The sequence below is a fragment of the Amphiura filiformis genome, chromosome 10, assembly GCF_039555335.1.
Source record: "Amphiura filiformis chromosome 10, Afil_fr2py, whole genome shotgun sequence".
Lineage (NCBI taxonomy): Eukaryota > Metazoa > Echinodermata > Ophiuroidea > Amphilepidida > Amphiuridae > Amphiura > Amphiura filiformis.
In genome coordinates, this window is record NC_092637.1 from 48,929,746 (window position 1) to 48,953,184 (window position 23,439).

Consider the following 23,439-nt stretch of genomic DNA (forward strand, 5'->3'; position numbering starts at 1 on the left):
TCTGTTTGTGTTCGAGTCCGGCAAAAAGTGGACTTGAGTCCGATCGATACATCACCATAGGCGTAGATCCCGGGCCCCCACAATATTTTGCCAGGGGGGTCATGCTCCATATAATCATCCCCCCAATGTTGATGCCTGAATATAGGTTTCTGACCACATATTTGCTCATTTTAGCCCCAAAAGTGCAACTTTCCACGCGCCTCACGCGCATTTATTCCACTTTTGCACCATATTTTATCAGTTTAGCTTCAAAATATCAAAATTTGTAGCGCGCTTCGCGCGTATTTGTACTATAACCTTATTTTGTCGCCAGAAGGTGCTGCATTCACTATGCTTCAAGAATTTTTGTTCAACCCCATCCCCCCCATGTCAAAAAGAAATCTACGCCACTGTACATCACTGATTAATGGTAAGATGTCACAAACTACTTTTTATTCATTTTAATATAGTGATGAAGAAGATTTTGCAACTCATTCATTTCACACCAAAGGGGCTATGTACTGCACCCAGTATCAACATGTATGAGAAGTTGATGCATACTTACAATAAAATTACAACTTAAAAAATTAAATAAATTCGTTTTACAGCCATTTTAGCCTAATTATATAAAACTAATGAATTATAATAATTTTGACCCCAAGTTTCCAAACCTGCCACTTGAAAGATTGTTCTTGGTGCAAAAAAACTGTAGTGGTATGGATAATATCACAGTGGTATTGAAGTACATGTACTACAGGGTGTATCAAAATGATTGGTACCGGGATATGTGGTAGTTTCAAAAATATAAAAATGCTAATTAATATAGTTTTTGTACTACAAATAGAAAGGGACATATGTTAACTTATTGATCTAATAATCTGAAGATAATAGGTTGATGCATCTGGGAGCTATTGTCATTTAAACGAAGATCGACGTAATCATGGTTTTACCACAAGATGAATAGGTTAACTGCTTGAACCATTTATTCCATACATGCTATTTCACTTCAGTCTACATAACATAAAATTGCTTTGCACATACTTTTAGAATATAGTTCCTGAAGTCTCTGCCTTACGACTCTGGCAGTGTGAGGTGAAGTCCTATCTTGAATGAACTTAACACCTGGGATGGGTCCATTCTGTAACTGCGCATATCAAATTTTGAAACATTATTAGTTATAGCATGTTTGCATGGGATCATCCTTGCTCTTAGAAACTCAGTGTTTTCTAAATCTTCACTGCACTTATAGCCATAGCTTCATGAAACCATACTGAAGTGTCGAATACTGTGGAGCCATTCCAATAACTCTTACCAGGTCTAACCTAACAGACACTGTCTACAGTCCATAACCGTTCTACCACACCATCTACTTAGTAATCTCAATGCATCTTATACTACAATTTAAAATACCGCCCTAGAAGGTGTAAATACACAAACCTCTTTCACCCCATATAAATTATATTACAGCTTTGACATTACTTTCGACCAATAACTATTGATTAGAACATTTATATACATCATGAATGAAGAAATAGGCAAGGAAAAAATAAAACATTTCCGAGATTTTCAACATATCATTCTCACAAGGTATTTGTAGTAAAATAGAGCTTTGAAAATGGTGCGCTACGGATCCAGCGTTACGATGAAAAGTGTAAAACACCTACTTTCCTTTAGAATGATGTACCTTCTGAACGAAATGTGCTATCTTTATGATCTAAAATTCCTAGTAAAGATTAAACTACTATAATTTCAAATATTTAAACAATTAACTCCAAACTGTTACAAAAAATAGTAAAATAAAATCTGCAAAAATGAGAAGTCGTCGGTACCAATCATTTTGATACACCCTGTAGCTGGAGCACAGGGTGGCAGTTTGAAGCAAAAACTGTGTACATGCATGTGAAATGAATAATATTTTAGAAAAATAAATAAAAGTGGGTTCTACCTAGTTGAAGGTATATGAGGATGTGCCATGATTTTGGGGTCCTTTTCAGCGATTTTGGTATATTGATGGGTGGCTATTCAGTAAAGACCAATATTTGGAGAAAAGTGCCCAATTACTGCAATTAGGGTAAATTTTAGGTGCTTTTTGTGAAAAATTGGTATACTGATAGCCGGGTGGCAAAAACAGTAAAGGCATAATTTTTCAGCCTGACATGTGGCAGTGACTTGATGCGTTGCGGCAGCTGATCCATGCGCGCATCTATTGCGCGTTATTGCGTGTGTGCATACGTCAGCGCTTTAAGTGTCCACTAGCTACTTGAAGCCTGCCTATAAATGAAATGCACACTGACATCACTGCTACATGGTGATGAAAAGAAAAATGGTACAGATGCGAGAAAGTCAGCATTCAAAGGTCTGTGTGGCACATCCCTGTAACCAAAATTACAAAGACCCCATTTGCTTGGTGGGGGGGGTCATATGATTTTCATGTAGCTCGGAGGGGGGGTCATATGGTTTTTATCATCGGAGAAGGGGGGTCATATAGTTTTCGGCAGTGACTTTCTGTCTGCTCCCGGCCACCCCTCCGGTAGAAATAATGAACGGTCCCTTATGACGAAACTCTGATCCTCCTTGTCCAATGGCATGTCTCTTACAGTGTGATTCGTAAAGCTGCTGTAAACGAGGTTCTGTAAATAGGATAACTGCTGTCAACAAAGCGCAGCCTCCTGCTGTCATGAATGATGCACGGTAACTGCCTGTCAAATCTACCAGGTATCCTATGAGGAATAAAAGATAGGATGAAATTAAAGACTGTCCCGCTTTTGTTTTCAGTTTGGAAAATTTAAGGAATTGTCAACTTCGAGTATTCCTTCCTAAAGCTGAATGCCGAACGCACGTAACTCTCTCTATAGACCACAACGTAATTTGAAAATACAGTACATTAACAATGCCCCCAGAAACTCACAACAATATTTGCAAAGCTTTTTCACATGTTTGACCCCGTTGTGGCCAAAAAACCCCACCCGGCCCAGGCTTTGATGGTTTAACCTTTTTGCTTATAACTCATATCGCAGATTGGGTCAAACTAATAATCATGTAGGAAAGCGTATTTTTTCACCCAGGCTTCAGCCTGGTGATATTACATTCAGTTTAGACCTTGTCCTTTGAACCCAAATTGGCTACTTTGAAACGAAGTAGCCAAATGCATTTGCTTCGTCCTCATTAAAATTATTTTACAGGATAATGCAGAGTATCTAATGGATCTGCAGGCTACTAAAAACTAACCTCACTCCCCATGACAAAATTCATAAAACTATATTCAGTAGTGCTTGACTTTACCCAGGGAATGGATGGAATATTAACCTCATTCAAGTCCCCATGACAATTATTCGTACAGCTGTTCTGTAGCCTATGAAGTTATTTTTTGACATATAGGGATGATGTTGCAATATGAAAGTTGACTGGTGAATGGCCATGGCCACTAATTCATGAACTTGGCTAGCTGGCTGGCTGGTCTGAGGTCACACTTCTTAAACATCTATGATTTGAATTGTATTGTTGTTCTCATCACAGACTGAATCAGAAGGAACCATTAAACTACTACTATTAAAGTCTGCTATTATAATCGGACTCTAAATTAATTGTAAAAAATCCTCCTGCTCCCATCATGCAAGTTATTCCACTTAGACTGTTTGATATAGGCCTACTTTTATCAAAATAAGCATTGATTAAGCATTTGCCAGTGAAACATTCTCACTCACAAAAATCACAGATACACAACATGAGAATCTGTGCAATGTTTGACAGAGAAGGTCACTAAATCTGGCCGTCTCAAGTTCATAATTAGTTTTGATTGATCTTCATGTACCAAATCATTTACTTTAAATTGATATCCTAGCTGTGACCTCTGAGCCAAATGTTCTATATAGCATAGTAACACCACATGCATTCATATACATTTATATAGGCCTACAAACATATTGGCATAATGGGGATTGATGTTCTCTGACTGCAGTCAGAGGGCTACAATAGGCCTACCAGTATGGCTAGTAGTAGCATACAGGTAGTTCATATACTTATTCAGCATTCAGCAATCATAGCTCAGTTGTGGAGTAGGCCTACTAGTTCTTTGGTTGAATCACCACCTTCTTGACTGATCAGAAGACCGGTGTTTTATATAGGCTTACTGCATACACTGCCTACCTCTTTGCAGCTATGTGGAGCCAAGGTGGGGCAGTCCAGGGGGGTTGTGCAGTCATGTGACCTCCGTGCGGCCTGGGTATTCCCTTTTAAAGGGATTTTTATTATAGGTATGGTGAGCAAAGTGTGGGGCATATGTGGGTGGGGTATTGTAGTTATATGTATATGACTGTAGGGTATGTGTGTTGGATGGGAGTGTAGTGTGCTGGGCTGTTGGGGTTGGGGTGTGTTTGCTTTGTGTGTGAGCTTGTATGTGAAGGTGTAAAAAGAAAACCTTTAGGGCTGTACAATAATTATCTACAATTTTGGCCGAAAGGAGGGCTAGAGATATTTGGCACACATTCATGGAGTACCTTTTAAATAAAACGCTCTAAAATGGAGGGTGCGATTTTTGTTGTTGTTTTAGAGGATGTTCTTAATATTTATTTGTTTTACCATTTACCTGCAAGGAAAATACTAACAGAGCTTCCGATGGCATAATTCGCATTGTACCACGACACTGCCCCAGGTAATCTATCCAGCCCGACAAACTCTTTGGCAACGAAAATATGTAAACAATGGCAGAATCCAGCGCTGAAGCCAGATGCAACTGAGATTGTTGCCAAAACAGCAAACGTATTACCAAGTGGTAACAGTAACGCTAATATTCCTGATATTAAATAAGACAAACTATATATTTTAGATAATGGAAAGGGACTGTAGTCTACAAAAACTCCAGTTGCAAATCGTCCAATAATGCTCCCAAATCCGGCAAAACTTAAAAGAAATGACGCTTCTGTCTTTGTCAAACCGCTTTGGACCGCTTTGGGAGCCAAGTAGATAAATATAGGTGGAAAGCACATACCACACAGGAAACCTACGACAAAATATGCTACAAATCGAGCATTGGTATAAAATAAGGAGATGTCTAGTGAATTCTTGATGCCTTGTAACAGTTTCATGATTCTAGTGAAAATTAAATCATTAGGGTCAGAGGTTTGTCCAACAAAAGAGGTGTTTTCCGCATCAGTTGTAACCATCACTTTCCGGTCGTTTCGCATATGCTTTTCCGAGGGTGATGGACGTAAAAAAGCTCCACAGACACATATATTGGAATAAATACCAGCTGCAATAAAAAGACATCCACGCCATCCAAATTCATCCAACAAGTATCGGAAGGACGGAGGTATAACGAACATCCCAACACCGGAGCCACAGTTTGCTAAGCTGGTAGCTTTTCCAAGATGCTTGTCGAAATTGAAAAGTAGTACTGTCTGGGCGGATAAAAATGCTATTCCTAAACCCAAACCTGGAAAGAGATATAAAAATCATAATTTAGAATTTGACTTGCGCTGGTCCCCGCTATATGAGTAAACGGGAGCGTTCACTAAAACAGGAAGAATTGCTGAACAGGTATAATCATTAAAAAGGTAGATTTTATTACTAAACTTGCCTCTGCTTTTATTTCCTTTTTACCTTTTTAGCTTCTTTCTTTCTTTCTTGTCAGTTATTTTCTACATGGGCCTTTTTTATTTATTTTATTTATAACATTCAGCCGAAGCCAAGCTAAGCCCAATAGTCCCTACCCAGCAAATACAAAAACGTTTTAAAAACGTTTTAAATAAGTTATATTTTGGCTTTTGGTTTAGGTAAAAACGTTTTAATAACATTAAAATGTCGTGTTATATAAAGGTCATGATTACGTTTTAAAACGTTTTGTATGAAAACACACTACAACAATATTTTTAAATGTTTTCAAAACATGTTTATATATTGTAAACTATTTTTGCAAACATTTTTGCCAAATATTGTGTCAATACTTAAATAACATTATGTTAAAATATTTGAACCCAGCAAACTAGAAATGTTCTTAAAATGTTTTTTTTTCAAAACTTTTTAATAACATTTAAATGTCGGGTTATATAAAGGTCATGGAAACGTTTTTAAAACGTTATTGAAAATATTTTGGGCAAACATTTTTCGCAAAATATTTTTTCAACACCAAAATGTTTAGAATAATCAAGTTTTCAAGAATGTTTTTGGAATGTTATTAAAACGTTTTTATACCCTTTATATAACCCAACATTTAAACGTTTTCTGTAAAACAGTTTTGTTTGCTGAGCAGTAGATTATCAAAAATTTTTTTTAAGGTTATGAAAACATTTTATACTCTTAATATACCCTTTATATAACCCGACGTTTTCTGACAACCTTTTATAACCTTTTGCGAATTATGTCGAAAACGTTTTGTGTTTGCTGGGTAGAGGCTATAAATTCAAGGGATGCCAACCGGACTTTAGCAGTCGTCTAAGGGTATTTAAATAAAGGCACTTAATTTAATGCCACGTGACCAGATGGGCGCTGACATTACAACTTCTAGTCTGGAAAAGTGACCTTTGGCACAGCGGGTGGTCTTCCTGTGTATTTCAATTGGAAACTTGGAAAGCATGTGCAAATTTTAAGCTAATTTGACATTTTATTAGTTTGTAGTATTATTGTAAGAGACTCTGTTGATATCTTTTTTCCCGTCGGTAAAATCTTCCAAAATTTAGTTCTTGAAAACATACTAAAAATTCAGAAATCCCCCGATGTGTAATTAAGTTATACATTTTCAGCAATTTTGATGATATTTGTCTCGAACATTCCTATCTTTTCGCATTGTAGCACAATCTACTGATCACTTGGTGGTTTTGATATGGCGGCGTCCATGGGTCACGTGGGCATTAAATTTAGTGCCTTATATTAAATAACCTATAGTGACTGTTTACGGTACAGGGATATGGGAAGAAGTCCGATTTTAGATACAGGAGGGAAACCGGGGCACCCGGAGAAAATTCTGGGAGGACGAGCATGGATCGGCAACCAAACTCACATGTGGCACCACGGGGAATTAAACCCGGGTTGCATTGGTGAATGAGAAGACCACTACACTAACCCGTCCCCTCCCCGGACCTATTTTGATCCTATTAAAAAACACATTTGCTACTTAGCTTTCCGTTTTATCTTTAGTTTCTATATTAAATATTATTCCATTTATTTATTAATTCCTTTCTGTTCCTTTCTCTGAGTGCTCTTATTCTTTCTTAGGCCTACACTTCCCGTCTCACCCAGTTTCTTTCTTTTTGTCTTCCTCACCTCCCCTCTTGATCTCCCCTCCGCTTTCCCTATTTTCACTTCTCCCACCTTCAGTCCCCTCCTTTCCCCTACCTTTTAAAACGGAAATTCGTGCCAATTTAAATTGGAAAAAAAAAGGCTTATAACAAAATAATATATTTAATTGATAGAAAGTGACATAGATAGACATGGACCGATACTTGGCAGCTTTGCCACGTTGTTGGATATTCGACCAGCAACTCTATTCAATTTATCAAAACGATGCGCTTAAGGGTAGACGAGGTATTGTTGGTCGAAGCAACCTAAAAATCGATTTGCATTATCTAGATCAATATATTATTGACAAATAACACCTTGATGTTTTGCAAAAGTTCATTCTGCACATCTTATACTTTGCAAACTTGCTTAATTTATCGTTGTTAATGAGTTATGTACGTTTTACAAAAGTGTTGTTGTTTCAGCCCTCTTTACAACGTAACTCAAGAACCGCAGCACCTGTAAAAGTATATCTGTGATATTTTAATTCTTCTACACACTCGCTATGAATTGAGCAATACAAAATAATTAATAACCTTAAAATAATATGGGCGGTAAGTAACTGTAAATCGACGCCTAAAGTGTGTCTTTTGGGCTCCAGCGAGTACGCACCATTATAATATCACTTTTGACATTTAATGACGTTTAGTATGAGATGACACTTTCGTCACAACTTTTGTAGTCTGAATCGACACAAGTGATATTGTGCGATGCAGTTCCGATGGAGTTTTTTTTATACTAATTACTCACTATAAAATGATGACCCATTACATACAAGCTAGACACGGTACCTTACGGTGATCTTCTGATAGAGGTAATAATTATTGGGAATACTAGAATCACTTTTGACCCAGTAGCGGAAGTTGCAAAGAAATATCATGGCCGTAATATTAGCACAGTACAACGGCCAGTAGGGCCAGTACAATTGCCAGATTTTTGTCCACGTTTTCGCCCAATGAAAGTGTAATGGAACTTCGTTATTTTATCGTGATTATAAAATGTTTGAGGGCGGCAGACAGGTTACGCGATACAGCAGTATCATACACTAATTTTATCCCAGCCTCTCAGATAAGGACCGTACACAGACATTCGAAAAACCCGTCAAATATTATGTGCACATCATTGTAAAAATGTTGTCTTATGTATCAAACTTACAATATGTGTTGTACAGTAAATGTAAATGCAATAATTATTGTCATGATTACATGCATATTAAAACTAATATTATCTGTAGTATAGGCATAAATGTAGGCCTATACATTATTACATAACTTTTTTTGTAGCCCCTAGACAGAGGAAAATTATTGAGGGGCTAAGCCATGATTACTGCTGTATCGCGTAACCTGTCTGCCGCTAAGCCCGCACAAGTCCCCTCCTCGTTCCTAAGCCTATGTAAATGTGGACACATCTGCAACCGTAGACATCCACGCTTAAACAAATACAGCGCAAATAACCTACATACACTTACAACTCCACGTTGAGGGGGTTCAATACAAATATAATTGCATAGCATGTTGTCGGGTGTTTGCGAGATAGGTCTACTGTGATTCAAGGTATCTTTATTAGTTTGTATCCCCATTTTCATATAGTAGGCCTATGCAAAATGAGGTCCTTGTGTCGCGGCCTTAGAAACAGGGGCGTGTTTGCAATATACAAAAATTGCGGTTTTTTGCACACTTAACCTTTTCAAATCGTGAAGTTCTACACGTGCTTGCTTGTTTATCCCAGTTCACTCATTCCTACTATTAATTCCAATACTTATGTCAAACATTTACAATACCCTACATCATGCACACTTTCTTTGGTACGCCCATTTCCTTTTTAAAGGAATTTTTATTGTTCTTGCGACGACTCAAACACAGCTGTATGAGAACAAAATACTTCTGGCTTTCTCAAATGGACGTTTTCATATCACTTTCTTTTGATCTCTTAATCTTATTGACAGTAGCCTACCTGGTAACGCGATAATAGACTGTCAGGTCAGCTATCAATTTAATGGCGGAGACCTTTTGTCCGAAACAAAGGGTGCCACTTTATGAATAGCTTGTCGGTAAATCAATTCGGCATCAAAGGAACAATGCGTTAAATAACCTATTGTCTCTCCATGTTATATAATAATCACTAACCTGCAACTGCAAATGTAGCTATGATATAATTCAGTGAGTCGACTAGTAGAGATGTAATCATGAATGAACAAGCTGCAATTAGACCTCCTACTATAGTGATGATTCTAAAACTGAGCCGATGGGAAAGAGATGACCGAGAAGAGCTATATACAATGTGAAATAAAAAATATGTGAGACTTCAATGTCTACAGTTAAGTTATTGGAACGGGAGCAACCCGTTTGTCTGAAGGGTCATAAGTCCTAAAAGGGATCAAGTTATTGTGATTTCGGCCATTTTGGGTTTGTGTTATAGGGTTAAGATTATACTTAGTAGTTTAGTTTGAAGCAGTGGGTATCGTGCACCCTCAGAAATCAACTTTAAGTCGACGTCTCTAGATCAGAAGAAATGCATAGAAAACGATAATCTATGTTAATACTTTTTTTTAAAAAAAGGTCAAAAGGGTAATTGCTCCGATTTCATTGATATTGGTCTCAAATTGTTCGTAATGTAGAATCCAGTCAAATAAGGAAAAGTTCTCATCATCTAGGAAGTTTCATTACCAAGGAAACATCGCAAAATAGGTTATGGTATATAAGTGCGTTGTTGTTGTTGTTGTTGTTGTTGTTGTTGTTGTTGTTGTTGTTGTTGTTGTTGTTGTTGTTGTTGTTGTTGTTGTTGTTATGGTCAATAGGTCCTATAGGCTGAAATGTGGGTTGTCCTTTATTGTCGCATTTGGCAATAACAACGCATTCAGGCAGTGTACACTATTCCTTATCTGACAATTTAAAAATTATGAAATTTGACCCATGTGGATCCTTTGGATTTTTTTAAAACATATTTTACCGTTGTCTATATAATTCATAGGATCTATTCATTTACGATATAAGGAAAACGTGGTATAACTGTTTTTAAAACCACATTTTAAGTAGAGTCCGTGTGACTCTCATTATTCTTCATATTCTCATTATTCATTACTCTAAAAAAATCGATAGTAAAATAATGGGTGAACTTAGACAAAATTAGAACGCCGATGTTTTTGCTTGCTAGAGACTCTAAACACCATCCTGAACAAGCATATATACAAAAAATGGAATAGGGGAGAAATACTAACTTGCATAAAATTAGCTGCTAATACAGGGCTCAAATTTAAAAATCCGACGAATAATTATGGATTAAAAAAAACACATCTAATTGTATTCTTCTCATTATTAAGATTTAGAAAAAGTACAGTTTGTCCTATTTCCGATGTACAGTTCTTGAGTTATAGGCATAGGCCTAAAGGTCAAATGTCAAATTTTGGTCACAACCATTGCGAACAGGTGTAAAAAAAATCACACAAATTTTCCGATTTTGATCAAACTGATCTCAAATTATTCCGCTTGGAAAAACGTTTTAAACAAAGAAGAATAATTTACCATGTGTTTCCTTACCTGGGTAACAGGGCAGAAACATCAAAGCCCAATTAATCATATGTAAACCTTGATTTACTTTGAGATGTTATCCAGGTAACAAAACACCTGAGATATGGCAAACTATTCTTTTTGCTTAAAGGAGTATTTCGTGATCCTAGCATCCTCTATTTATGTCATTTTTCATTAGATATCCACGAAAAAACCTATTCCCAAAATTTCAGTTGATTCCGATTTTGCGTTCGCGAGTTATGCATGATTTTGTGTATTACACTGCTCCATAGACAATGCGTTCTGGTGCACCAGAACGAAATTCAAATTTCACGATATCTTTGCTAAACGAATTAATCTGCAAGAAATATTTTGTACATAAACATTATGTAGCCAGAGGTTTCCAGTGATATAAAAATCTCAACTTTTTTTTGAGAAAAGTGGGGGGATGAGGCTGTGGATCACGAAATGCCCTTTTAAAATGTTGTTGCAAGCGAAACAATTTGAGACCACTTTGATCAAAATCAGAACATTTTAGATATTTTTACTCCTGTGGATAGTGGATACGAAGTCATGATAAGAAGCGCACTCATCCGTCCCCATGTGAGATTAGAATAGGGGGCAAGTACGAACACCAGCCTCCTAGACTTAAGACATCGTCGAGAGCCCTAAAGCCAAACTACATCCTCCATTATGTCATCAACATATAGATCAGAAACCGCCACACTTAAAAAATATGTAAATAAGACACCAGTTGTAGTCCTTCTAATATGGCATATTAAGAGGCCCAGGTGAATGTTGGTCCATATTTACAAGACTATCCATGCCTTCAAGGTAAAATGATGTTACCGTCTGGCCACGGTCTGGCTGGCCTACTGGCTATGATCCTTCCCTGGAAACGATGGCATCTTCCCTCTGAAGCCAGACACCCATTTGCTCCGTATTTGAGAAGAAACTTACATTATCTGTCCAAATCACCGATATCAAGGCCCCACTGGACAACCATGAGGTGGCATGAGCAATGGATTTCAACATCCAGTCTCCTACACACAAACATACTCAAAAGCAAGACGCCCTGGCTTTGACCTCCCTATGGGTGAGACTTAAAAGCCTTCGCACAGGGATTGGCCGCTTCAAGACTAACATGTGGAAATGGGTCCTGTCTGACAGCCCAGTTTGTGAGTGTGGAGCCAGCTTTTAGTGTAAGGGAGCAAAGCCAAATGTCCGTCCCCATTGTCAATTTTTTGTCCCATTTTTAGTCATTTTAATGACGCTTTACTCTTGCCGTTCCCATTTTCATCACTGAAAGTTTCTGGAGGCTACACTATTCGTGCTTCAATTAATATGCTAGCAGTTGCCATCACGTAGAGTGGCTCGGAGCTTGTTTGCTAAAGTACAAATAAATAATATATAGTGAAATTAACAAACAACTTACATGATGACCATATGATTCCATTGAATACTGAACCTACCAAGCTGATTTTTGTTGCACTCGCCGAAAAGTATTCATTCCATTCTATAAAAAACAGTCCCAACGAAAAATGCAAGCCTACAATGAGAACTCTTGCAACGAAACAACTCATTATAATCCCGACACATCGAAGCTTACTCGAATTTTTCGCCATTGATTTAAATTTGAATACCGAACTTTAGGAATGACAAATATACGTTTTCCGCAGTATCAGCTTATATTCCGCAATCGTAGTGAGAAATCTGCGAGATTATCCATGTAAACGGAATATAAAATGGGTTCAAAATATTTGATTACATACATGTATATCACATAAAAGGCATTGGCATACAGTTATGAGTAACAAACATATACAAAGTTTGTCATGATAATGTATCATACACGCATGAACACCCAATGCTATTGACCTTTTACACGTAGTTCATACCACCCTAAGCCATGCACAAATTCGCATAGCCCTATTTACCTAAAATGAAAATGTTTAGAAAGGAAAGTTGTCTACCAGATGGGCTCGAACCTACGCACCATGCTTTTAAATTGAATGTACTTGACAGCACAGTAACAGAGCACACGCCAAGGTCCGACACTTGCTAATTTGCATGACAAAACGACTCGCCCCTATTTATTCTCCTCCGCAGTCAATTTGGTTCCACTACCTCGGAATTAAACCGGCTGCGGAGGAGACTACCCCCCCCCCTCGTGTTTGCTCATTTTGTGTATAAAGAGTCAGAAAATAAAGAGTCAGAAAAACTCTCTCAGCTAGAGTCCGACGCCGCCTTGTACTAGAAATAGGCCTACTTTTAAAAGCATTACCACAGAGTAACCTTGAGAGGGCACATGGCTCATTTGCATGTCAGACGGACTCTCCATTGTATTTGTTCATTTGTGTATGGAGAACAATGGCGACCCTTCATTGTATTTGTTCATTTGTGTATGAAGAGCCATTCTTAAAGCCATGGGACTTAGGCTAGGTCCTTGGGTAGAGTCAGACGCTGTATGTACTATAAACGCCTATTCTTCTTTCCGCGTTCATTCAACGTTAGCATTAAATTTGTATTACCCAGAATCGTTATACAGTTAGTATTAATTTATTAGCTTACATTTCGGATGTTACAGTTTTTACCCAAACCATATTTGATTGAAACCCCTACTACTCTGCTCTTCCCGGGAGGTAATCATGCTTCCATAGCATGTGCATTAAATCGGCGTTGTTCTATTTTATTCTAGCAACACTTTAAGAAGCTTCTGAAAATGGCTTGTTACGGTGTACATGTTGATGCTATAGGCATAGGCAACTAGTTTTGGTCGTTATTTACGGATGACATGCGTTACATTATTGACTGTTTTAATCGGGTCACTAAGCGCGTAATTGTGATAAAACACAAAAAATAAAACAAATGTCGGAGTATATTAGAATTAATATTGTATTGGTACTACTATATCATAAGAAGTAAAATTACAGTTCGATATTAATATAATTATGTAGTGTTTACAATTACAATTCTGACACTGATAAATATAACACGGAGAAACGATCGGGTAAGTTTATTGTATAAAATTGTATTAAACCTGTCATAAAAGTACCTTTTGTTGTGACTAGTCACATATGCTGAGAAATAAAATACTGTTGCGATATGCACGGACAAAATGTGTGTCTGGTCGATGAAAAGCCATGTTCAGTCACCCGTTCATCGGCTTGATTGGCCCAACTCCTGCATTTCTCGCAACCGGCTTATAACACTTGATAACAATAGCCTTACAAATTAGTGTCCTTGAGTGCGTTGATTCTTTGCCGGATTATATCGACTGATCCGCAAATTGCACACGGTGAGTAAACTCAAGTAGGTACTACAATAAACATTAATATAAAGGTTTCGAGTAATGAATGACAAACCGCATTTAAGATGGCAAGATGTTGCGAACTCGATGCCCATAACTGCTCGCGATTTCGCAACCAGGGACCGGATATGGCTACACTATATTAATTCGTCGGCGTACTGCGGCTTGAAACTGCAAGCCGCAGGAGAGCCATCGAAATGCTCCGAGACGACGCAGAGTTATTTTCTCTGAGTCAGGGTCTATTTTCAAAATACATAGGGTTAAACAAAATAAATTAACATTAATGTCCATCATGCATGTAATGTAATTAAAAAGCAAGTGCGATCAATAATCAAAATGTGCTGCATAGGAACATAATAAGCAAAGTTTCATTTAGATCAAAGAGAATATTAGACAGTAGTCTGTGTTACAGACCGTGTACCTATATTATCCATAGGGAGAGAAAATACTGGGAACCACACACTTTCGGAAACCATAGTGGGCACACCGCTATCTCGAGTCAGTCTTTGACAAAGACTAATTAGACAGATGTTATCATTTCTGTAATAGTCTCGATATTAGCTCCTTGTCCCTTTTTTTATTCTGTTTGAAATGTAGCACATTGTGTTTTATTTGTTTATGACGAAACTCTGATCCTCCTTGTCCAATGGCACGTCTCTTACAGTGTGATTCGTAAAGCTGCTGTAAACTAGGTTCTGTGAATAAGATAACTGCTGCCAACAAACCGTAGCCTCCTGCTGTCATGAATGATGCACGGTAACTACCTGTTACATCTACCAGGTATCCTGTGAGGAATGAAAGATCGAGTAGATTAAAGACAGCTTTTGTTTTCTGTTTGGAAAATGGCAGTGTCAACTTAGCGTATTCCTATCTTAAGCTGACCAATGCCGAACGCACATAACTCCGGGGGGCACTTCCATAACAAATATGCATCATGTGCCTCAGGATAGACCCCTTTTCAAACCGGCTTGTACCCAATGACCCCTTTTTTTTTGTGTTATGGTCCTACCTATTATCCATTGACCCCTTTAAAAAATCCATGTACTCAATGACCCCCTTTTTTTTTTTTTTCCTTATACCCAATGACCCCCCTTTTAATTTCCAAATTTAGGTGGTATTTGTGTTCTTCTCCAGAAATAAAGAGATTTCTAAAATTCCCAAGCTAGGTGGCCAAGTTGCTTTTTTCGCAGTTTCTAACTTATTTATGTGTACTTAAAGATACTCTTTTGGCAATCCTGTACCCAATGACTCCCATTTTATAATAAATTTGTTACCCAAATGATCATCTTTTTTTCGAAATTTCATACCGAATGGCCCCATTTTTATTCAGGTTGTGTACTGAATGACCCCGTATTTTTGTAATTGTACATTTGACCTGAATGCCCCCTACTTTTAACATGGCCGAGGCACATCCCTGCCATTTCAGATAGGGAGTGCCGCCCCCGGGAACTCCGGGACATAACTCGCTCTATAGACCGTAACGTAATTTTAAAATACTTACATTAATGCTCCAGAAACTCGCAACAATATTTGCAAAGCTTTGGCATTATGTATGACCACTGTGTGGTAAAAAAACTGACCCCCCGGTTTGACCTTTTCCTTAAAAACTCATATCTCAGATAGGTAAGACTAATATGTAGAACGCGTATTTAGATATGGTGAGGAAAGTGTGGGGTATATGTGGGTGGGGGTTGGATGTATGTGATTGTAAGGTATGTGTGTTGGCTGGGAGTGTGCGGCGTGCTGGGGTGTGGGGTGGCGTGCTGGGTGCTTTGTGTGTGAGCTTGTATGTGAAGGTGTGAAAAAGATAATATTTAGGGTTGTGCAATAATTATCTGGAATTTTTGGCAGGTCGAAAGTAGGGCTAGAGATTTTTGGCACACATTCATGTTGTAACCTTTAAATGAAACACTTCAAAATGAAGGGTGCGCATTCATTTTTATTTCTATTTTTTGGCTGATATGGCCGGGGCAAACAACATTGGCAGACCTGGAAGTGGCAAGGGTATTTTGCTTGCCGTGAAGGAGACTGAGCAAGCATTTTTGGCATGCAGTATTGAAATTTGCCCACCCAGAGGACAGATAATTATTGCACAACCCCTTAAAGCATGTTCTTAATACTTATTTGTTTTACCTGCAAGGAAAATACAAACAGAGCTTCCGATGGCATAATTCGCATGGTACCAAGACACTGCCCCAGGGGATTGATCCAAACCAACAAACTCTTTGGCAACGAAAATATATAAACAATGGCAGACTCCAGTGCTGAAGCCAAATGAAACTGAGATTGGTGCTAAAACAGCAAACGTATTACCAAGTGGTAACAGTAATGCTAATATTCCTGATATTAAATATGACAAACCATATATTTTAGATAATGGAAAGGGACTGTAGTCTACAAAAACTCCAGTTGCAAATCGTCCAATAATGCTCCCAAATCCGGCAAAACTTAAAAGAAATGACGCTTCTGTCTTTGTCAAACCGCTTTGGGAGCCAAGTAGATAAATATAGGAGTAAAGCACATACCACACAGGAAACCTACGACAAAATATGCTACAAATCGAGCATTGGTATAAAATAAGGAGATGTCTAGTGAATTCTTGATGCCTTGTAACAGTTTCATGGTTCTTATGAAAATTGAATCATTAGGGTCAGAAGTCTGTCCGAAAGAGGTGTTTTCTTCTTCAATTGTAACCAACACTTTCTGGCGCTTTCGCATGTGCTTTTCCGAGGGTGAAGGGCGTAAAAGAGCTCCACAGACACATATATTGGTAAAAATACCAGCTGTAATGAATAGACAACCACGCCATCCAAATTCTTCCAACAAGTATCGGAAGAACGGCGGTATGAACAGCCCTACACCGGAGCCACAGGTTGCTAAACTGGTAGCTTTTCCAAGATGCTTGTCGAAATTGAAAAGAAGGACTGATTGAACGGATAAAAATGCTATTCCCAAACCCACACCTGCAAAGAAGTATAAATATCATAATATTTAGAAATTGATATCAAATTGTACGCCTTTTAGTAGATTTTTTACCAGTCGTTGTTTGTTATTTTAGCTACCGTTCGCCCTTTGAAAAGTGAACTTCGACGTATGTGGTGCGAAAATTCTTCCCACCAGTGTTTCTTTTTTGGAGGTTTCCTTTTTTCTAAACGTGTGGTTGAATTGAACGTTTATATTTATTTGACAACGAAATTGTATACTATGAAAAGCTGAACATTAACGACTATTTAATTGCGCATTTAACTCAACATTGAATTCCAGCAAGGTCTGTCTGTAGATATCTTTAGCCCCCCCCCTCAAAGTCGAGACATGTAATCAAGTTCTACATAGGCTAACTGTCAAGGTTCTTCCCATGAAACGATTAAGATTAAAGCCATAATGTGTGATTAGCTCCACAGCGACACCCTCAATTTGTCCCCAATTTCTACTGTTTGCATGATTTGTAATGTCCAGCGGAGTACTAAAATACCACGTGAAAGTCTAAGCCTGAAGTGCTTTAGTTACAATAAAATTTAAGTTTTTATATTAAATCCGGTGATCTCCGGTTTTATTCAGAGATCACCAATCGAGTGATGGATAAACACATCGCGTGCATGTGTAACATAGAATCATTGACGTATAAACTGGGTATATATCGCCATTCGTCTTACGTCTTGACGTATAAACTGTGTTGCATTAGTCTTAGGTTTTGCTTGCACAACCCAGCTGCGTGAAGCTCCGCCAATAATTATGATAACAATACGATAGGCGAGCTAATACGTGTATTGTAGGTACTGGAATGAAATACCAATTTTCTTTGTTTTACCTCATTGGTTTGGAACGAAAATAAAAAGGGTCAATGTGATTAGTGAAAACTAACCTTTAAATAAGAATCTATTCTTGATGCAAATCACACATTATTGCTTTAACGTTAGTTAGCGAGCGAAATGTCTACAATGGTGAAGTGCAGGAAATGTCGTCTAACGCGGGTGGATGGGCTTTTGGTCAAGAAATTATCCCGAATCGAAAATTTAAATATTTGAGCCAATGGGTTTCTTTTTGCTTCGGGTAAAGTGTTCAGGAAAATGGTGATTGTAACCACCAACCTGCAACTGCAAATGTGGCTATGATATAATTCAGTGAGTCGACTAGTAGAGATGTAATCATGAATGAACTAGCTGCAAATAGACCTCCTACTATAGTGATGGTTCTAAAACTATGTCGATGGGACAGAGATGACCCAAGAAGAGCTACAATGTAAAATGAAAATGTATGAAACTATCATGTGTACAGTTTAGTAATTGGACCGGGACCGTTTGATCGAAGGGTTATTAGTCCGAGTACGAGGGGATATCAAAAAGTTCTAAGCCGCACCTAGAAGACATAGCAGCATGACCAAATTTACATTGTAATTAAAAAGTACGTTGCCTCATGAGGTTATGCACCGATATTCATATTATGTCATTTATTATTTTCAGGTGATGTGGGAATGGGGGAAGTGGAAGCAATATAACGTCACCCTCATAACCAAAGTGCCGAAGTCATTATTACATGTTTCTCATTTGCAATTTTGATTTTCTGAGTAATAAACCCATAATTAATAAAATTTCCACCCGCTTTCTTCATTAACTTGTGGAATTTATCTCTTTTGATGTATTCCACAAGTTAATGAAGAATGCGGCTGGAAATGTTATTCATGATGGGTTTATTACTCAGAAAACTGAGAAACATGTAATAATGACTTAGGCACTAGGTGGTTATGAGGGTGACGATAAGTAAGGGGATATGAGAGCCTAGGTGAGATGTTTGTGTTTTGCCTTCCGGTGCAAGAAACCTATTTATAATCTAATCATCTCCATCATCATCGCTTATATCCCATAAACAAAGAAACCACAATTTTATGTCGTTTATGAATGCATCATTCACCGGGGGATATGTATCTGATAATATACTTGGCACAATCATGACAGGCTATCCACTATACACTAGTGTTTAAAGCAACAAAAAGCGCTCTACCTCATTGGCTAATCGCTATCGCTAAGATAATCACTATCGCTCAGCGATGAAATATAAATTCAGCTTTATGATTGGAGATACTGTTTTCTCTGTTATGATGTTATGAATTTTGGACCGCATTCATCAACTGGGGACAGTTGAAATCAGTTGGGAATGGACTTAACTGGTCTAACTTACACACTAATTTATGAAGTATGCGGGAGTGCAACAAACCTAAATCACTGTGTTATTATCCATGTCAATTGCGCTTATGACTATGAATTAGCTTCGTACGAGATTTGAATAGTTTTCATTTTTCAAAAATACTGTCCATACTATGACGCTCTTGTGACATTTAAGAAATTTATTGCACAGATTGAATCAAGATCTTTCATTTGAGCCCTCAAGCAGCTCCATGGGACATTCCGAGCTGAAGTTATGACTGTCCCCGTTTGAAATGTAAGCCGACACCTAAAATTGGTTATTATGGCAACTGTACCCTTTGTTTGTTTGTTTGTTGTTGTTGTTGTTTGGGGTTTTTTTTTCTTGTTTTTTTCCAAAATGTGCCATCTTATCACATAATCAAGTTTCAACTGTTTTGGACAAGTAGAAATGGTAAAAACCAGAATTACCTAAATTTATTTACCTGTTTAAATTCATATTAGGTTGTACCGATAAAGATGTTTCAGTAGAAAGACAGTATGTAAACACTTACAAACTTACAAATAATAATAACAAATAAATAATATTAAGTGACATCAGCAAACAACTTACATGATGACCATATGATTCCATTGAATACTGAACCTACCAAGCTGATTTTTGTTGAACTCACCGAAAAGTATTCATTCCACTCTATAAAAAACAGTCCTAATGAAAAGTTCAAGCCTACAATGAGAACTCTTGTAATGAAACAACTCATTATAATCCCGACACATCGAAGCTTACTCGTATTTGTCGCCATTGATTTAAAAAATTTTATACCGTACTTTAGAAATGACAAGTTTTCCGCAGTGTCTGGTTATATCCCACAAACTATCGTAGTGAGAAATCTACATTACGTGCAACAAAACATGCACCATATTTCGTCATGATAATATCTCTATAGTCTCCTGACACAGACACGCATGAAAACCAATTCTAATGGCCTTTTACATGAAGTTCACCCACCATAAGTCATGCATAAATTTGAAAAAAATGAAAATTTTCACAAAATTTTCATTTTTTCCTAAAATGAAAATTTTCACAAAGGAAACACAAGTTTTCCACCAGATGCATTCGAACTCGCGCCACATGCTTTTAAATTGCATGCACTTATCAGCTTAGTGAGAGAGCATAGCGTCGCACCTTAGACAGCTCTGCAGCGACTTCATAAGTAGCACGGATAAGTAGCCATCGTGAAATTTGAAGTTTAAAGCCCACACATTTTCAACATATACCAGGTTTAGAATTATGGGGATTTATCCTTATCCACCCCCCAATCTACGCCTATGATTGGGACAAATACCGGAATTTCCATTTTTTGTAACTCGCTGAGGAAAAAGTTTACACAAGTTAATTTCAGAAATTGAAAGATTACTTAAAAAATCCAAAATATTAATTGTTACTGGGATACTAATGAACTTTTATACAGATATGCAACCATCTTTCAGTCTTTATTTACACCTAATTAAAAACAATGGTGTTACTAAATTAAAGTAAATATTCTGCTTTCAATACCAGATTCATTGTGACTCGATTGCGGCATCACAAATCGTTATGATGCAGAGTTAAGGGATCTGGAATGAGCGTATTGAGCGTTTCGACAGTATTTTTTGTGGGACAAGAGAGCACATCAAACATATCGAATTGCATTCTGAATACGAAGAATGTCTTTCTGATATCAAATAATTTTCATTTTTTGAAATTCACAATATAATACAAATTTTATAACAAATTATCAAAATTTGATATTTTTCACATTTTTCATATATATATATAACAGTCATCGACGTAAATTTTATAAATCTAATGATATATTCTTAAAGTGTATGTAACTGGGAGGAAAAGCCGACGATCAATTGAAAATGTTGACCTTGTCATATTGAAGATATGGATTTTTTCCCCCAAAAGACCTAATTTTGTTTGGTGTTTTGGGAAAAAATCCACATCTTCAATACGAAAGGTCAAAATTTCCAATTGATCTACGGCTTTTCATTCCACCTACATACACTGTAAGTATAAATCCTCAGATTTAGAAAGTTTACTTCGAGTACTGTTAAATATCAAAAATATCAATTTTTAATCATTTGCCATAAAATGTGTATTACATTGCGAATTTCAAAAAAATCAAAATTATTAGATATCAGAAGGACATTCTTCGTATTCATAATGCAATTCGATATGTCTGATGCGCTCTATTGTCCCACAATAAATACTGTCCAAACGTTCATACCCCATCCCTTGATATTAATATATTATTTTATATTTCGGATGATGCAGTTTTTTGCATGAATAAATATTTGCTTGAAACCCCACCACTCGGCTCTTTCCGTAAAGGTAATCGGGTTTCCCTAGCCTTTGTCTTAAATTAGCGTTATTTTATTTTATTCTAGCAACACTTTTAGAAACTTGTCTGCATAGCGTACTACGGTGTACATGTTGATGTCATAGGCATTGGGAATAATATGTTACGGATCACATGCGTTACAAAGATTGTTTTAATCAGGTCACTAAGCAAGAAATTGACAAATGTCGCATTAGAATTAATATGGTTTTGGTACTACCATATGAACTATCATGAGAAATAACATGTCAATAATAATATGTAGTATTTACAGTTACAAAATTGTGACGTGGTATATCCGAAGCAGAGTATTTTTAGGCAGGATCGTAAATGGAGAAATAGCCAAAAATCTGCCCGGTGTGATTTGAGTTTATTGCGAATTTGTGATGTTATTAATGTTTAAAATATTGTCTTTTAGTTTCAGACCGGAATATAACTGGCATCTTGTATTTTTTGAGACATTTTTCAAGTTAATTCCTACTCTCAACATTGTCAATAATATCTTTAAAGGCCGATATCTCAATTTACAATTTTATAATACCATAACCTACAAGCTCAATATCCTCGCTTAGGAATGTCCGATTTCATTGGGAAAAACGGCGTTGTGGAGCAAAATATAATAAAAAATTCAAATTTGATAACCTGCCCAAAAGTATCTGTTTTTAACATGACACGTCACAATTATAAATAGTATAAAAAGGCACATAAAATCGATGTTATGTTGTATTGTGTTGTAAACTTTCATCATTCTTTTGTCTACGTGTAACACGGGTGATGGAATGCAGTTTAAAATTCCCACCAAGGTCGCATCATTTCACCTGCAAACACCTACACTTTCATCATTCTTTTGTCTACGTGTAAACACGGGTGACATCACATTTCATTTTACATCGTGTCACATTTCAGGTGGGATCGACCCGACGGGGAGCCAGCTATGGCTGCCATTGAGGTGTAGGAATGCTTGAAATTGGATATAGGGCTTGAGTCAAGGCTAAAGGAGCCCATGTGCGCCATTTTGCCAATCTTTACGGTAGTAGATACTTTTTTTTGTTCATTGGAGGGCAGATTTATTTGTCATTACGTTACTGTACATATTCGATTTGATAACATGTACATATGCCCAAACTTCAAAAAACAAATGTTACTATGGTTACAAGTTAACCGATATATAGAAAGGTCGTGCTGGTTGATTGCACACACTGATTGCACGTATTAAGGGTAGACGAGGTATTGTTGGTCGAAGCAACCTAAAAATCGATTTTCATTATTTAGATCAATATATTATTGAAATTTAACACCTTGATGTTTTGCAAATTTCATTCTACAAATCGTATACTTTGCAAACTTGCTTAATTTATTGTTGTTAATTAGTTATGTACATTTTACCAAAGTGTTGTTGTTTCAGCCCTTTTTACATCGTAACTTAACAACCGCAGCACCTATAAAAGTATATCTGTGATATTTTAATTCTTCTACACGCTCGCTATGAATTGAGCAATGCAGTTTTTGCTAAAGCTCACTACCATTCGTAAGATGCTGTGAACTACCAAATCACAACAGTTTAAAATAATTAATAACCTTAATATTTGCCAATTATGAGAAACGACAATAATAAGTACGACCTGGAATAAATATGATAAAGGGAAAGCATACATTTGGCAAATGTAGGCTTATTTTTAAAAGTATTTGCCGTCAGGTCTTTTGCCTACCATAGTTACAAGATTTCCATTCGCAACTAATAGAAAAAAATGGATTTTTTTAAACACATTGTAATATACCACTACATCCAGTGTGTACATCAATTGTACATTCAATTCAATAGCCAGGATTTACTTTCGACATTCGAGCAA

General features: G+C 37.0%; 1 protein-coding gene across 1 annotated transcript; it reads right to left on the reverse strand.

Annotated features, from left to right (window-relative positions):
* Positions 1–2,442: 2,442 nt before the first annotated feature.
* Positions 2,443–9,504, reverse strand: LOC140161950 (monocarboxylate transporter 12-like). The gene is made up of 3 exons (XM_072185244.1): positions 9,378–9,504; positions 4,565–5,410; positions 2,443–2,699 (listed from the first exon to the last, which is right to left on the reverse strand). The coding sequence occupies exons 1-3, from the start codon at positions 9,436–9,438 to the stop codon at positions 2,443–2,445; spliced, it is 1,164 nt and encodes a 387-aa protein (XP_072041345.1). The 5' UTR covers positions 9,439–9,504.
* Between the last annotated feature and the right edge of the window lie 13,935 nt (positions 9,505–23,439).